At 41.2% G+C, this 16,474-nt stretch overlaps 1 protein-coding gene and 1 long non-coding RNA gene across 10 annotated transcripts in view; one reads left to right on the forward strand and one right to left on the reverse strand.

Annotated features, from left to right (window-relative positions):
• Window positions 1–16,474, forward strand: part of REV1 (REV1 DNA directed polymerase) — an 83,668-nt gene that overhangs the window by 49,041 nt on the left and 18,153 nt on the right. For 6 of the 9 annotated variants that reach the window (XR_003437629.1, XM_027128829.1, XM_027128831.1 and 3 more), the window contains 5 exons: window positions 1,187–1,294; window positions 2,768–2,884; window positions 7,329–7,437; window positions 12,559–12,687; window positions 15,158–15,312. Coding sequence is in view for 8 of the 9 variants with exons in the window: in XM_027128829.1 (XP_026984630.1) it covers window positions 1,187–1,294; window positions 2,768–2,884; window positions 7,329–7,437; window positions 12,559–12,687; window positions 15,158–15,312 (618 nt within the window). In the remaining variant the exon portion in view is untranslated. Of the gene's footprint in view, window positions 1–1,186; window positions 1,295–2,767; window positions 2,885–5,348; window positions 5,548–7,328; window positions 7,438–12,558; window positions 12,688–15,157; window positions 15,313–16,474 lie in introns of all 9 variants that reach the window. The other 3 variants (XM_027128836.1, XM_027128837.1, XM_027128834.1) reach the window with 3 other exon arrangements.
• Window positions 2,870–6,650, reverse strand: LOC113632038 (uncharacterized). The gene is made up of 3 exons (XR_003437630.1): window positions 6,069–6,650; window positions 5,051–5,281; window positions 2,870–3,836 (listed from the first exon to the last, which is right to left on the reverse strand). It is a non-coding gene; the product is annotated as an uncharacterized LOC113632038 (long non-coding RNA).

Consider the following 16,474-nt stretch of genomic DNA (forward strand, 5'->3'; position numbering starts at 1 on the left):
ATGAAAGCATTCAGTAGGCATTTAGTATATACATTCTGTGTGACTTGAATCTTTAAAACCATTATTTTGAGTTGTTTGCATTATGTGTGTATAATACTTTTATACAGCAGACTTATAATTGTTAAGGTTTATTTTATAAATGATTTCTCGAGGGAATATAGAGGGTAGCAAGGAAGTCCCTGGCTTTGGAGTTAGGTAATAGCCTGAGTCCACATCCTGGCTCTGCCACTCTTACGATGCAGAGCATGTGAGTTCACCTCTCTGAGTCTCAGTTTCCTGTCGGCACACAAGTGATAGTACAGGCAGAAAATAGGAACAAAGGTCCGGTGCCCTGCACCTAGTGAGAACAAGGTAAACTCTTTCACACTCACAATTTGGTAAATAGAGTTGTCTCAACATTTTGGGGAGTAAATGTAAGTTTTTGGAAGCCTGTTATGAAGATTAACCTCAGTACTGTTGTTCTTAAATCTAGCAGAGGAAAATTCCTTTATGAGATCATCACTTTTTACAAGTGTGGTGGCTTATGGGTCTCTGAAATTAGACTGCCTGGGATTGAATTCCAGCTCAGCCTCTTACTGGCTGTATGACTCAAGTTATTAATCTGCAAAATGGGGATAATAAGCTTACTTCTCTCATAGTGTTGTTGTGAGAATTTAAATAAATTAATACATGTGAACCTCTTAAAACAGTGCCTGACACCTACTTACAGAGCACTCGATAACAGTAGCAGTTTTTACTGCTGTCTTACCAAGGAATGTTGTTACTGCATAGAATAGTAATCATCTAAAGTAACTTAGGTCTGTGGAACTAAATATATGAAAACATCTTTATACATTTTTATAAACCATTCAGCCCACCGAAATAACTTGGAGATAAGCATTTAGACAGACTTTTAATTGGAGACTTGTTAGAATATAGACTAGGAAAACATGATGTCTTCACAATTGATTTTAAATTCTGTTTGGAAACTAAATTTGTATCTCTGAATTATTTCTAGAGCCAAAGAAACTGAAATTTGATTTCTCTTGAGGTGATAGAAGTAATCTATTATAGAATCTGTATTTTTTTAAAACTTTATTCTGCTTGTAAGCATTTAAAAATGTAATTTCTAAAATTAACCAGACCTGATTTTTTTTAAAATATTAAAAACTAGTTTGGGGTTTGAACATTCTGTTTTTCCTTCCAGGAACTATGTCAGTATTGAGTTCACCCAGACCTCAGAGCTGTATAATGCATGTTGATATGGATTGCTTCTTTGTGTCAGTGGGTATACGAAATAGACCAGATCTCAAAGGTCTGTATTCTCGTTTATGTATTAAGAAAACTGATATACTGTTATAGACGTTTATTCTAAGGGGTCACAAAGTATTCTTTAAGAAATATTTATTCTCATTTTCCTTGGCAAAATCAGTTCCTACTTCCAAATGTTCCGGACTCCATTATCAAGAAAGAGAGGGAAATTAGAAAAGTTTTTTCCTCCCTGTAGAGGCCAGGCCTTTAGGGAAGAATATTCCTCTTCAGCTGAACATCTAAGACTAATGTAGATAGGGACCTGCTTTGGGCATTTTCTATATTTTTAATCTATATTTATGATTACGTTGTCAATAAATGGAGATTTTATGGTAGCATATGTCTTTGCACCTTGAGTCACTATGCTTTCTCTTGAATGAATAGCTTGATTAACTGTCCTGATGCTAGGGAACATTCCCACTTTTTGGTTGTAGGGTAATTTTGTATTATTTACTTTATTTTTTTTTTAACATCTTTATTGGGGTATAATTGCTTTACATAATTTTGTATTATTGAATATTGCTAAAATACGTTGTCATCTGTGCAGTCTTTGTTTTAATGGAAATTTTAGGTATTTGTGACCTAGTCAATACTTTTGAAAATATTTATTCTCGATTTTTGAGAGTTCTGTGTCCAAAAGAGATAGCTATTAGTACTGTCTTCTGAGAGTGAATTTTCCCCTTAAGGAAAGCATAGAAACTGCCGGGGTTAATACTAGGGCTTTATTTTTATCACGGGCAGTTGCTGCTTCGGCTCTGATAGGAGTGTTTAGACTGTAAAGAGTTGATTTTAGCCCATGAGTGACTTTTTAATGCTTTTTTTTGTCCTCACAACAAATGCATTCAATGAAATATATGCATGTATATATATATATATGTATACACACACACACATGGATTATCCATGCTATTGCTTTACAAAGTTAGAGTTATCTTTTAACACAAACACATATAAGGAAATGATGCATGAAAGATATTATAACTAAACCAAAAATCTTGGGACTATATGTTCTCACCTTTGATTATATAGTAGGTCAGATTGTGATTCCTCTACATATACATTTAATTCGTTTTTTTTCTTGCTGTAAAAATAAAGATTAGTTTAGATGTTACGTTACTTTTCTGATACCAGAAATATTAAAAATCTAGATACAGTTAGTTTTTCTTTCTCTCCCCACCCTGCCAGTCTGAATCTAGGATCTGAGTTGCCTGTTTTCTACTGTAAGAAACCAGACAAAAACCATAGAAAGCTATGATAGTGTTGCTTTTAAGTTGAATAAATGCATCAAAATTGCCATAAATAGTTTACTTTTGGGGGGGTGCAGAGAAACATCAATAGATGACTTTTGCATAGCGACTGATAATCTTCAAAGATTTTGGCTCTTTTAGGGATTAATGCCTAAGTTAAAGCTAAAGAGAGATGTCTTATTTCTTAAGTGTTAGTGTTCCTGTACTAAGCTTTTATTCTCTCCTTACAGGAAGGCCGGTGGCTGTCACAAGTAACAGAGGCACGGGGAGGGCACCTCTGCGCCCTGGCGCTAACCCCCAGTTGGAGTGGCAATGGTACCAGAATAAAATCCTGACAGGCAAAGCAGGTACAGATAACGAGCCCTCTTTGAAGTCAGAGTGCTCCTGTTGAAGACTTCTGGATTTTGCTTTGGTATTGTTGTTACAGAAATAAAAGCAGAGTTGAAATAATTAGCTTTTTCATTCAAGGGTTTCAAGGGTGTCAGTGACATCTTAAAGCAAAATCCGAATGCAGTACAAATGAGTGGTTTAATAGTTACGCTTTGTTGAATTGGATAACGATACTTTCCTGGGAAAGAGAGAGAATGTTTTAAAGGGTGTGATTAGTTTGCTTTGTATAAATTTAGATTGGGGATGAAAATCATGGACATCGTTCTGTGGAAGCCTCTCCACTTGAAAGTTAATTACTTGTTGTTTGGTCACGGATCCCAGTAAGGGCACTAAAGTTTGTGTTGCCGAAGATGTGTATGAGCCAGTGGAGTGAGAAACAGTAAGGCTTTAATTTACTGGAATGAGAAGATAAGTGCTGGCAGTCATTCCCCATATCTTTGTTGAACCTGTTTCATATGAGAAACTTTTTTCTTGCCTCTCTGGCTCTTAAATTTTGGCTATTAGTAAACAAAAATCATAAATTATACTAATCACAGTGCTGTTAAGATTTTCATGTTTCTCCCCCCGCCCCCGCCTTCATTAAATTCCCTGAGAAATATTTGCTTAGAAGTGAAATTATTTGGCGTTGATCAGTTTCCTCATGAATGTCTGGAAAGCCAAAATTTTTTTTAATTAGTTTTTCAAAAAAATGTTAATCAGGAAACAGAAATTAGATATGCAGTAGAATGGAAGGCATGCAGTTAAATTTCGTCCCAATTATTTCAGGTCTCTAGTTTTCAGTTATAAAACTTTGGGCTTATTTTAGAAATGCTCTTAATGAAATTAAGACAAAAGGAAAGCCAGTAGACATCTCTGAGAACCTTTTCGGGATTACATTCCTCTTGCTGGTTGTGTTCATCTGTTTACATGCTATAGGTACAAAGGAAAATAATTATAGATACATCTTTATGCTTCACGTGTACCTGTATTCTGCAGATTTCCTAAAGCTTTTCCCGGTCATTAAATCTTTTAAGAGAATTTTTAGGATTCTAGCGTTTTGTGTGAAGTGAGTAGATGTTGAGGTTAGGAAATACTGAGCTTGTTGAGATTTAGTTACTTTATGGTATTTGACAATATGGGTAGTTTCTTAAGTATTAGTAGTTTGGTTTGGGGGCAGGTTGGTTTTTCTTTTTGTCTTTTCTGTGTGGTATCATTTTAAAGATGAAATCTAAAATTCTGGAAAACAAATAGTAGCTTAAGGGAATGCACAGTACTTGTCACGCATTGGGCACTCAGTAAAATATTGGATGAACATTAAAGAGGGAAGAATAATACCCTGTGTATACCGTTCATAGCATCTCTCGTTACTCGGTGCTCAGAGCTCCTCCCATGGGAAGAATCTTGTGTTTGCACACGTGCCCTTACTTTACAGTCTATATCTACACATTCCTTAGAGCAGCAGAGAGCTGGTCCTCTTGTGTCTTTCCTCGCATCACAAATGATCTGACCATAAACAGTTTATAAACAGAATTCTGGCATTGGTTACTTAATTGTGTTCATCAGTGTAGCCACTGGGTTTTCATAACATTGTAATGACCTTTTATAACTCACATTCCCTCTGCCTCTAAGTGTGAGTGGTAAACCAGAAGGTATATATTAGGAGAAGTATTGAAATTTCACTTGCCATTGAAAACTGTCAAAAATAGATTTTCCTATCACTAGAAAAAATGAATATGATACTTTGTATTTTATACTCTCTCTTTAACTTGATATCATTCACTTTTATGTACGTCCTAAGCCTTTTGACCCATTAGGATCTTACCAAAATATTTGCTACATATAACATGAATAGATTGTCCTCTGTTACAGAGTTTGGTTGCAGCTAGGCTTATACTTGGAACTTGTTTTTTCCATGCTTTTGTTCCTCTTTCCTTGTTATTCTCTGATCTTTCTTTCTCTGGCTCCTATTATTAGATATGACACCAAATTTTAAAATATTGAGGAGCAGTTTAGGAATTAGAATCTTTGCCTTCTGTACAGTAGCTTTTAAAAAAAATTCAGTTCGGATGTTTTGGATTGTATGTCTAGGCAAAGTATTAGAACAAATAGCATCTTTAGCCCTTTATCGCAACTTAGTTTCTTACCTGTCATATTCAGAGATTCTTTGTCTAATCGGACCGACGTAACCAGGGCTCTCCATCCCTGGCTTCTTTGGCAGCCGCTTCCTGAGCAGTGCTTAGCAGCGAGCCTTCTCATTGACGATCTTGAATTTGGAATCCATTTATACTCAGAATTTCATGGTTGGGGCCTTTTCTCCCTTCCTGAATTCCAGAATGCAGACGTCTCCTATCCCTTCAACAACTTCAGTGTTCAGTCTAAAGAACAACAGTTTTTAAAATCGTGTTAGTCATAGATTTATTCTCAGCGATTTCTTTTTCACAGACTTGGGTCCTGGCCTCTGATTTCTCCAACCGTTCCTCCACATTCTCCATGTGCCCGTCTAGTTTGTCGAGTTTTGATGAGCAGTTCTCTACTTTGCCCTCCAGTGAGGACAGTGTGTCCCTGCATTTCCCTGAATCTCCCATGAAGCAACTCACTCCGCTCGTGGAGGGACCACGCACCCTGCCGCGCTGTGGACCAGGTCAGCCCGCCCAGAGGAGAGAACGCGAGGTGCCACCCCAGGCAGGGCGTTGGGAGCAGGGACCACAGACACTGTTCTCACCACAAGCATGACTTTTCCGTGATTTTCAAAACAAGTTCTTAGGTTGTTTAGCCCTTCGAATGTAAGTCACCTGACTCCCCATAACTCACAAGGCATAACTCACGGGTGCACCTTTGAAAGGCAGCTGGTTGTGGCCGTTCAGGCTTCAGCTCTTCTTTTTCGGTTTAGTAGCAGCCCCTGTTGAACTGTGATACTGACAGCCCCAAAATTCTCACAGATTTTCAGCTTAGAGTAATGGGATATTTAGCCTTCCAAAACCCTTCAGAACACTGGGCTGTCTGCTCTGTGTTCTGTCTTTAATTTGTCCTGGGACAGCTTCTGTTAGTCACAGTGTATCAGAAATCATGGCTCAGATTGTACACTCTGCTGATTTTATTTTGGACGCAAGTGGAATTGGACCCCATTAACATGCCAATCCTCAGAGTTTGATTCGCACTTACACTTCGTACGCATGGGTGCCAGAATCCAGAATTGCTCGTGTGGGTTTCCTAGTTGGGTGAAAGCTGGTGATTACTGAGGTCAGACCAGGAAGAGTTGTTACAGCTCGTAGAGCCGGACACTCTGCCGTGTTTACCTGCTGGTGCTTTACTTGGCTGATTTTTTTGTGGAACATTATGTCTCTGAAATAAATAGATAAATACTGGGTTTATTAGTTACGTGTTGTTACACTGTACTCTAAATAGATTTGTCTAGAATTAGCTGAAGTCCTGTCGTAGTCTTATTTTACTGATTGTTTGTTCAGAATAGTAGAATTATGACTGAGAATTGATGTTTTTAAAGCATATTCTTCTTGGAACTCAGTAGTATCCCAAGAGACATAGCTGAAGTTGTGTTTTCATCTGTTTCTCACTGGCTAGTGATGTCACGTGACGTGCGGTCAGTAGGCTTTCTAGACTGAGTGCCTTAATATTCTTGCGTGAATCTGTCACTTTGGTGTGGATATTAAGACTTACTTGTGAGCTCTACTCTTCAGGCTAGAGCTGTAGTCTGTAGAGCAAGTGATAGTCTCATCTCACTTGAATGTTTTTAATCGCACATGCATTGTTAAGCCAAAAGTAGAATTTCCTGAAAGGGGGGATGATACTGTGAAGCCCTTTTACGTGATGTGTGTTCAAAAGAAAAAGCTTAGATTTAGGATGGAACTTCTTATGGTATATGACCTTTTAAATTATTTTTTGATCAAATGACTTGTAGGAAGGAATTTGATGTTTGTTGAAAATGTTGTTAATTAGATTTAAATTTTGCAGATAGTTTTTAAGAAACAGCAAGAACATTCAGAGAAATTTACTGTATTTCCCACTAACTGCTTCCCATTCCAGAGAGCTGTGTCATCCTTTTGAGGCTGTAGGAGGGGGTTTATCTTCCTGATCACTTTTTTCATCCTTGTCTGTCTCAACAGACTTAAAGGGATATTTTATACTTACCTTTTGGTATATGGTTTTTAAAACTATTGTTAAAACAGAACTCTTTCGATTTATTATAAGTTTATGTCTGACTGCTGGTGAAGAATGTACTGGAAGCAAACCATTTTAGAGTTATAGATTTTCTTTTATTAAATAAGGGGATAAATGTCAATGGAGATAACTATATTTGGAATTTATTGAACATTTATATATGAAAGGACTGGTAAACAAATTTCTTGAATGAAAGTTAAGGAAAATCAGTTTTTAACACACAATCATTAAATTTTATTTTTAAAGCAGAAATACCAGATTCATCAATGTGGGAGAATCAAGATTCTGCACAAACAAATGGAATTGATTCTGTTTTGTCAAAGGCTGAAATCGCATCTTGTAGTTATGAAGCCAGGTATGTAGAAATTAAGGGTGTTGTAATACTTAATGAATAATTAATTTACTTAATCATTTTTATATAATCTTTTGAAGTGGATTTAGACATGCTGGTCAAGCCTATGACTTAAATGTTAGAAACATGTTATGGAAAGAAATCTTTCTAGCCTTAATCCCTTCAGTTTCCTTTTCTTTCCCTTCACAAATGCTAGATAACTTCAAATAAATACCTTAGTGTCCTGATGAACCAGTGGGTCCTATGGTGGAAACCAAAAGAAGCTGGACATTGTTGTTTTTTAAACCATTGTCTCTTGAAGTATAGAATTAAAGAATTAGATATTCTTGAATAGGAGAGGGCCTTAATGTCATCTACTCTGATCGTTCCCTTTTGGCACCAGGATCCCTTGTTTAATTTAAACATCCTAATATTTTTTTTTTTAACTTATGTTAAAACTTGATTGCCTGTTAAGTTATAACTAAACAGTTCCATAATGGCATAACTAATCATCTCCTCACTTAAAGTTGCAGTTGTCAACCTGTTAGCACTAATCCTAATTACAACCAGCTGTTTCAGTACTAAAAAAACAGACATATATATCATATATCCTCATACTTTAAAAAAATTAATTGTTTTTTAAAAATCGATTATTATAGTTGTAAAAATGGAGTAATAATGAAGTGATTAATTTTTTTTTTTTTTTGCGGTACGCGGGCCTCTCACTGTTGCGGCCTCTCCCGTTGCGGAGCACAGGCTCCGGACGTGCAGGCTCAGTGGCCATGGCTCACGGGCCCAGCCGCTCCGCGGCATGTGGGCTCTTCCCGGACCAGGGCACGAACCTGTGTCCCCTGCATCGGCAGGTGGACTTTCAACCACTGCGCCACCAGGGAAGCCCCCTGAAGTGATTAATTTAAAAGAGTATTCTTTATTTTTTCTTTCTTTATAACTGAACACAAACATTTTTACCTTTATAGCACAGCAAGCATTTATTTACACATTGTTGGCAAGTGTTAAAGTATTTACTAATTATAGAAGCAGAGTCAAGTCACATCAGCTACATTTTTCAGCCTTTTTTTTTTAGATAGTGTCTTTATGGCTTAGTCATTCATACTTTTAAAAAATTGAGTTACAATTGACATGTGACCTTAACTGCATACAACGACTTGATGTATAGAACATTTTTCAGTCTTGACTTAAAGTTGGGGTTATTCAAGCAAGTCCAGTCTGAACAAAAAGCATCTCAGCACATCATCATCTGTCCAGAGTAGTTTGCTTAAAGCTTGCCAATTATTTTATAAAAAGGATATTTAAGAAAAAAGGATTATATTCAAACATGCATAATTATAAAAAATTTTTTTATATAAATTTATTTATTTTTGGCTGTGTTGGGTCTTTGTTGCTGTGTGCAGGCTTTCTCTAGTTGCGGCAAGGGGGGGCTACTCTTCGTTGTGGTGCACGGGCTTCTCATTGCAGTGGCTTCTCTTGTTGCAAAGCGCAGGCTCTAGGCGCGTGGGCTGAATTCAGTAGTTGTGGCACACGGGCTCAGTAGTGTGGCTTGTGGGCTCTGGAGTACAGGCTCAGTAGTTGTGGCACACGGGCTTAGTTGCTCCGTGGCATGTGGGATCTTCCCGGACCAGGCCTCGAACCCTTGTCCCCTGCATTAGCAGGCGGATTCTTAACCACTGCGCCATCAGGGAAGTCCATAAAATATTTTAAATTATTTTCTGTTTATGACTTGTCAGACTTTCACTCCTGAACTAACTTCGCCTTTCTCATTGATAGAATTATGTTTTAATCTTTTTCATTGTTAGTTGTTAATGTAGCCAAGGAATTGAACCTTACTTTAATGAAAGAGATACGTCAGATCTAAATACATTTTGCATTATTATGTTTTTATTAGCACAGGCGGTTTAGAGCTGATTGTACGCTGTGCTCCGTAGGCTGGTCTTTTCCCCCTGCTGAGTTACAGGCAATGCGCTTATGATGACTGGGCATCGTGTCCTGTATCTGGAGGGTGTGATGAAACCCAGAAACACATGCTCAGTCTTTGGATTTTGCTGTTGGTGAAACGGAAGCGCCGCCTTTCCATACTGCCTCTGCAGGATCTCCCTTCTCTCCCAGCGGCCCAGGTTGGACGCTGGCTGGAGAGTGAGCACCAAGGCCACCTCAAAGTTAGAAGCACTGCCAACTCCTGGTGGCTTTCAAGTCCAGTAGCCACAGATATGTCTGGGCTCGGGCCTCTGTTGGTGTTTGGATGGTGCCTTTGTATTGTACCACAGATGGCGATTGTCAGGCTGAATGTGTCACAGAATAATTGGGGTGACGATATATGAGGGCCAAATGCTGTGTAGCAAGCCATTTGAGTGTCGCTTAGAGGGCACATGTTTATTTTAAGGAGATGCAGAAAGTGATGAAAATGAATTTGTTTTAGTTGGCGAAGAAAAACATGAAACCCACAGCAATGGGGTTTTTGTCCTTTAATTGTAATTTTTCATTTTCTAGAAGGCTATTCCTAATGAAGGTCTCTTGAATACCCTTTTGTGTGTGTGTGGCTATCTAATAGTTTTTTTTCCTTAAGTGAGAAGTTTTTTTTTAAATAAGTATATTCACAGTTGGATCAGAGAAATGTCTCTGGGCTGGGCGTGGGGGCTGTGGTGGGCGTGGCCCTCCCGGCTTTAGGCACTGGTGAGTTCTCAGTAGACATAGACGTTATGCTAACGGGGTCAGCAAAGGGTGGACCGTGAACATGAGACGGCAGAAGTCATAGGAAGGTGGAATGTGTATATGTAGGTCGGAATGTGTGCTCATACTTACCATGGAGAACTAGCTTTATACATAGTAAGTTAGGAGGCGGATAATGTAGACGGATAGGCAACGGTAGACAAATAGCCTAGAATCATAGCTTTTCAAGAGCGAGTCATCTCTGAGCCTCTGCTCTCACGTGCTTCTGTAAGGGCGCTTTACGGTCCTTACCTGGTATGGACGCCCTTCGGTATACTGAATTGACAGTGACAGTGATTTACTGGTTACTTTTTTTAACATTGTCTAATGCAACAGCAAATACCGTTGTCCGAGCATACAGCACGTGGAAGAAGGAGTGTGCTGCCTTCACTTTAAACCTGGGAGTAAACTGCTTCTGCAGCTTATGAAGTACTGGTAGTCTTTGCTGCCTGGGACTTCATTTGAGAGGAATAAATGTCACTGTAGTGAAGTTATTTCAAGCTGTTTTGTAATTGTCTTTACTCATTTATCTTATTTTATTTTATTTATTTATCTTATTTTATTTTTTTGGCTGTGCCGCATGGCTTGCGGGATCTTAGTTCCCCAACCAGGGATTGAACCCGGGCCCTTGGCAGTGAGAGTGATGAGTCCTAACCACTGGACCGCCAGGGAATTCCTACTCATTTATTTTATATGAAACAAGTCTAATTTTCCAACCACCAACTCAAGGTCTTTTGCTTCCCTTAGTTACGGGAAGCCTCTGAGGTTTACCCTTTTTTTGTTCATAACTCCCTTACAGTGTCTAGTGATCCCTAAACATTTCTCCATGAGATGTAGGTATGCATGAGTACATAAGTTGATGTATTACATTTTTCTAAGTAATATGTCCCTGAAATTTTTTGTGTAAGTGAAAACTTTGAAAATGAATTTATTGTAAATATAAGAGTATTGTGCTTACAGGAATTATGTAAGACATTCCTTTAAAAATGAATAATTACCTTTAATTTGTAAGTTTAGCTTTTTTACATGCTGAAGCTATGTATCTAGCATTACTGGAACGTTTCAGCTTGTTTATGCACTTCTCTGCAGACTTGTGAACTCCTTTGCACACACTTCCCTGCCTTATGAACCAGGTCCGTCACCTTGAATCCGTCCTCTCCTAGGCCAGTGCAGGTCATCCTCGTGGATGTCATGGGATACGCTTTATTCACATAGTGCCCGAGACATAAATTTTTGTTAAATGAATGAAAGCATTGTTTTCTTCACCATGATTTGTTAATCATCTCTTCCTTTACTGTCATTTTTCCCTCTTATTAGATATTTCTCATCTACTCTGGGCTTTGCAGTCTGATGATCTATTATTGTTTTTATATACATTAAAAATGCATGTCATTTTGCATTTCTTTCATCTGAATGGCTTGGCGGAGTCTTTTCCTTCTTGGCTCTCTGGTGGTCTGGGATGGGCAGGCGCCACAGGCCTCTGTGCCACAGGGCACACCTCCGTACTAAGTGAGCACTGAGTAAATATTTATTGGGTGGATGTATAAAGTAACCATTTGATGTATTTACACCTGTGGGTATGTAATCTGGGGAAACATTGCTTATTATTATCTGCTTGTGTTTTTACTGTAAGATTTTTTTTCGATTCATTGCATAGTAGTAACATGGAATTGTACTCATTATGTATAATTCCATGATTACAGTTTTGTGCTGAATGCTCCAAATTACCACAGGTAAGTGGGGCGTGGAGACACGCAAAAGATTTGAAATTTACCATTTTCAATTAGGTCCCTCAAAGTTCTGGAACCCTGGCCCCTGCCCAGAGTGATGTCCCACCATGTCCAATGCTGTTGGCATCTCAGCCACTGTGGAGCCACCGCAGGAGCTTGGAATTGGTCAATTGGGAATTGGGTGGTAATAGGATGAGTACACTGTGTCTGTCTGTCGCATAGCGCTGTTCTGTGTGGTTCTGCTGTTTATATTCTTTGTCTTTGGGGGATTGAGCCCTGGCCAAACCGGGCCCCGTGTGAGTGGAAGCAGACCGTTTTGACAGCACGCTCCTGCTCTGCGGTGGTTGTGGTATCACCGACGTGTGGTATGCTGGCATCTCTGCACAGGCGCCAGAGGTCTGAGTCTCAGGAGACGTCTTCACAGAGGCAGGAGCCAAACCTGGCCTTTGAATAACGTACTTGGGCACATCTGCACATGTCACTTACACGCATCAGACAATCTTGTCAGTTTCCTTTTGGGGGAAAACAAACCTGTAAGTTGTCTTAATGCCTGTTTTTTACCCCTCATGAAAATGGAGTTAAATGAAAATTGTGTATCAGTGGCTTGGGGAGATACTATCAGTATTTGATACTTGATTTGGCATTTAAAAATTCCTAGTCTAACCTCCACTGTATTTTGTTCTTTCTCTAGACAAGTTGGCATTAGGAATGGAATGTTTTTCGGGCAAGCGAAACAACTTTGTCCCAGTCTTCAGGCTGTCCCTTATGATTTTCACGCGTATAAGGAAGTTGCACGAACGATGTATGAGACACTGGCCAGGTACACTGTGTGCTGCGCTCACGCTCCTGTCTGTTCCTTTACTGCTTTTACCTAATGTTGAAGAGAGAACAGTTTCCCCAGGCCTGTCGGGGTCACTTTCGCTGGACGCTCCTCTCTTCCGGGAACCTGCTCCTCTGCCTTCGGGTGTCACGGCCCCCTCTCCTCCCCACGAGCACCTCCTGGAGCAGGGCTCAGGCCTCAGGGACGTGTTTGCACGGCTGGGATTGTTCAGCTGCTCCCTGGTGGTGATGTCAGTCTGATTCTGTGCCTGCATGACTTCTCGTCAGCGGTTCCCGGTTTCCCTCCGTGGAACCAGACAGCTGAAGGATTGGAGTTTTTAACCTGGTTATTCTCTTTTATTACATTTGAATTATGGTTTTGTTTAAAATGAGAACTATACGTTAACAAGTAGAGACCTTGTCAAACCCTGTGTCCTCTAAGATCATTCAGGACGCCAGAAGTTAGCTTTCATAGAAGGTTCTAGCAGTACAGCTGGCGCTTGCACAGCTTGGGGTGGTGCGGTGCCGTCCTCCGTGCGGTGGAGGGCCACGTGCCGTGGCAGCTGCCCGCTGCGCCCGTGGCTCCTCCGTGTCGGGGATCGCGTAGCGCTCCAGTGTTTACTGCTGACAAAATCCAGGTATACGTGGTCCCATGCAGTCCAAACCAGTGTTGTTCAAGGGTCAGCTGTAGTTTCAAGGTGGGTGATTAGTTGGCTTGAGAAAAAGAGATTAATTTTTAGAATATTTACAGTGTAGGTAAAGTGAATGTTAACTCAAAACTTAAAATTTTAGATAAGTATATGTCAGGCCCTGTATACTCTACAGCTGGAGTTGGCATATTTTCTCCATAAAAGGCCGGATGAGGTCGTTGTCCCAGCTGCTCAGCCCTGCCGTGGACAGTGGCAGCAGTCACAGACGAGGTGCGGGTTCGGCTCTGCTCCCTTCAGTCTTTATTCACCAAAACAGGTCTCTAGACAGCAGACCAGGGTCCGCCAACCCTTGGGCTGTGTTGATGTTCTAAGGGAGGTTCTTGCCTCTATCTTCACTTCTTCCTCTCCTTTCTTAACGCGTTATTTTGAACACCTGTTTATGGAGTATCTACCAAGTGCAAACCACTGTTGATGCTGCCAATCCTATGAGAGTGGAGTCAGATCCAGGCTCTGCCTTTGAGGAGCTTACTTTAGCAGGAGAGAGAAACATAGAGGGGCAGGTGAAGTTATCTGGCATCAGTCTGTGGACTTAGGCTGAGTGACAAGCCAGTTACAATCACAGCTGTCCTAAGACCCCAATGTGGGAATGTCAGTGTTACCAGGTGGAGAGAATGCTTTTCAAGTCCTGTCCCAAAGCTGCGGTCAGTAGCAGCGCCGCGTGTGGGCTGGGAGCAGGTGGCTGAGCTGGGTGCTGTGTGTTCTGGTTACGGAGGCCCTGGAGCGGGCAGCCAACCTGCACCTCGGATCGGGGGGTTTGGTGGACGCTATCATATAATTTTAGTGGGTGGAGACATTGCTAGTGGCACGTGGCTGTTCTTTGGGGGAAAAAAATTCCTTGTTCTCCTTCCACCTTTGGAAATCCTGCCTCTGCTTCATATTCTCCACGCCTCAGAGCAGCTTTCATATCAGGAATAGCCTTCTGCTCTTGCAGATTTCTCTCTGGAGTTAAGCCTAACAAAACACTCATTTCTTAAATGATTATTGATAGTAATTAATCTGATTCGTAACCTACAGTAAGGTGTAGTGAGAGGCGAGGCCTGGCCCTCCTGGTACTTTACCAGGTGGATTATTGACGATCCATTTCTGGTCCTGAGGCCTCTGCTGGCCTTGTGGTTCACATATTTAATTAGCATCAGAGCCACGTGGTGATTCTTCTCTTCCTTTTCCTCTTCTGTGGAGAATTGAAACAGTCCTTTGTGTGAGTAGATCGTGACCAAACAGCAGCAGCAGTCAGAACCCAGAGCATTTCCACGTGCAGGGGGTGTTGCTGGCGTCCTGGACAGGCATCTGGGTGACTGGCCACCATCATATCCTGCTGTGTTCTGGGCATTTTTGTTTAGGAGACTGTCAATTGCATGTTTGATTTGTGTGATATTTCTGTTCCTCAAGGATTCTGGTAAATCGTGTTTGAACATTTTTGAAATTAAGTGTTGTGACAATTCCAATTCACTTACTACTTTTCAACTATTGAGAGGTTTACAACAGTATTCTCAGTATAGAGAAACTGAAATGGTCATTTCTGTTGTATTTTTGGTAGTTAATATGGAAAAAAAGAAAACATTGATTAACTTTGCAGTTAAAAGTTAAGTGACTAAATAGGGGCACTTGGGCCAGCTCAGGTAAACTGCTAATATTTTTAGCCTTTTAAGTCTTGTAAGGAAATGTCGAAGAGAGATACCATAGGAGAGCCTATTGTGCCACATGTGGCTGCTTGATGTTAAGCTGGGGCTGTGATTCGTTGCCTTTGCTCTGTGTTGGCAGCTACACACATAGCATCGAAGCTGTCAGCTGTGATGAAGCTCTGGTAGACATCACTGAAATCCTCGCAGAGACCAGGCTCACTCCTGACGAATTTGCAAATGCTGTCCGCACGGAAATCAAAGACCAGACTAAATGTGCTGCCTCTGTGGGAATCGGTTAGTAGCCAGCGTATCGTGTACTACTCATTTTCCTCAAAGCAGTGCCCTGGGATCGTTGAATACCGCTTGATTTTTAGGAGTGATTTTTAGGTTTCGTTTTTATCACCGTACCGCATAGGTCTCCCACTTCTGAAACAGTTCTCGGCATGGCTCACAGTTGGGCAAAGCATGAGATGAAAGTGTTGGAAACGTAAGTAAATGATAACATCTTTGGAATAAACAAGTTGGAATATTTCTTGTTCTTCAAAAATGGGGAATATTGGATGCAATGTATGTCAGCAGTATTTTTTTCAAGTGAACAGAGGCGGTATTCAAGGCAGTGCAGTGTGAGTGGGGTTTGGAGTTCCATGCTGTTGCGTCTTGTGGTAACTCAGTTACTTTCTGAAGCTTCCTGGACCGCTCAGCCAGCCCTGTCTTCACTCTCTCGGGGCCAGAAGTTGCTGTTATTGACTCGTCCACACACACACCCCATTATCCCCTCCCCCCACCTGTTCTGTTTTGTCTCTAAGCCGTGTTTGCTTCCTCAGCTCTTCACATCATTGGTCCTCCTCTTGTCGACTCTCGCAGCTGTGTGCTCTGGAGCCCCCGCTGTCACCCTGAGCTTCCCCGTGTCCCTCCTGTCTGAGCGAGCCCAGTGCCTCTACCCATAGGAGATCTTTACTGGGTACCTGTCCCGAGAGGAGGGCAGGGCGTGCAGCCCCACGCAGGGCCTCGTGCAGGAGCGCCACGTGCAGGTCTGGAGGCAGAAGCAGGAGTGAGGGGAGATCCTCGGCCAGAGCCTCTCTTGGGGTCTGTGTGTGAGTTTGATGAGCCTCTCTTGGGGTGTCTGGGGGTGTCTGGCGTGGATGTGAGAGGCGCACCCCCAGGAACTTGCTTGCTGTCTTTAGGGATTAACCAGCCCTGGGAGGGCAGGCCCTCCCCGTCGGAGGGATTTTTAAGATGTCAGAACGTCGTAAGCTGCAGAACATACAGAGCGTGAGGAACACATTAACAGCGTCCCTCCGGTTACGAGCAGGCTGCCCTTCGGCTCCCCGGTGTGCGGCCTGCACTCCCTTCTCAGCATTCGTTTAGGACTTGCCTTCTGGAGTCCACTGTCAGGCACAGGTTTAGTTCTTTGTTGTAAATTGTATTTATTTTAAATTTACAAGTGGGATGACAT

The sequence above is a fragment of the Aethalodelphis obliquidens genome, unplaced genomic scaffold (assembly GCF_003676395.1).
Source record: "Aethalodelphis obliquidens isolate GAN/ISIS:26980383/991018 unplaced genomic scaffold, ASM367639v1 scaffold35, whole genome shotgun sequence".
NCBI lineage: Eukaryota > Metazoa > Chordata > Mammalia > Artiodactyla > Delphinidae > Aethalodelphis > Aethalodelphis obliquidens.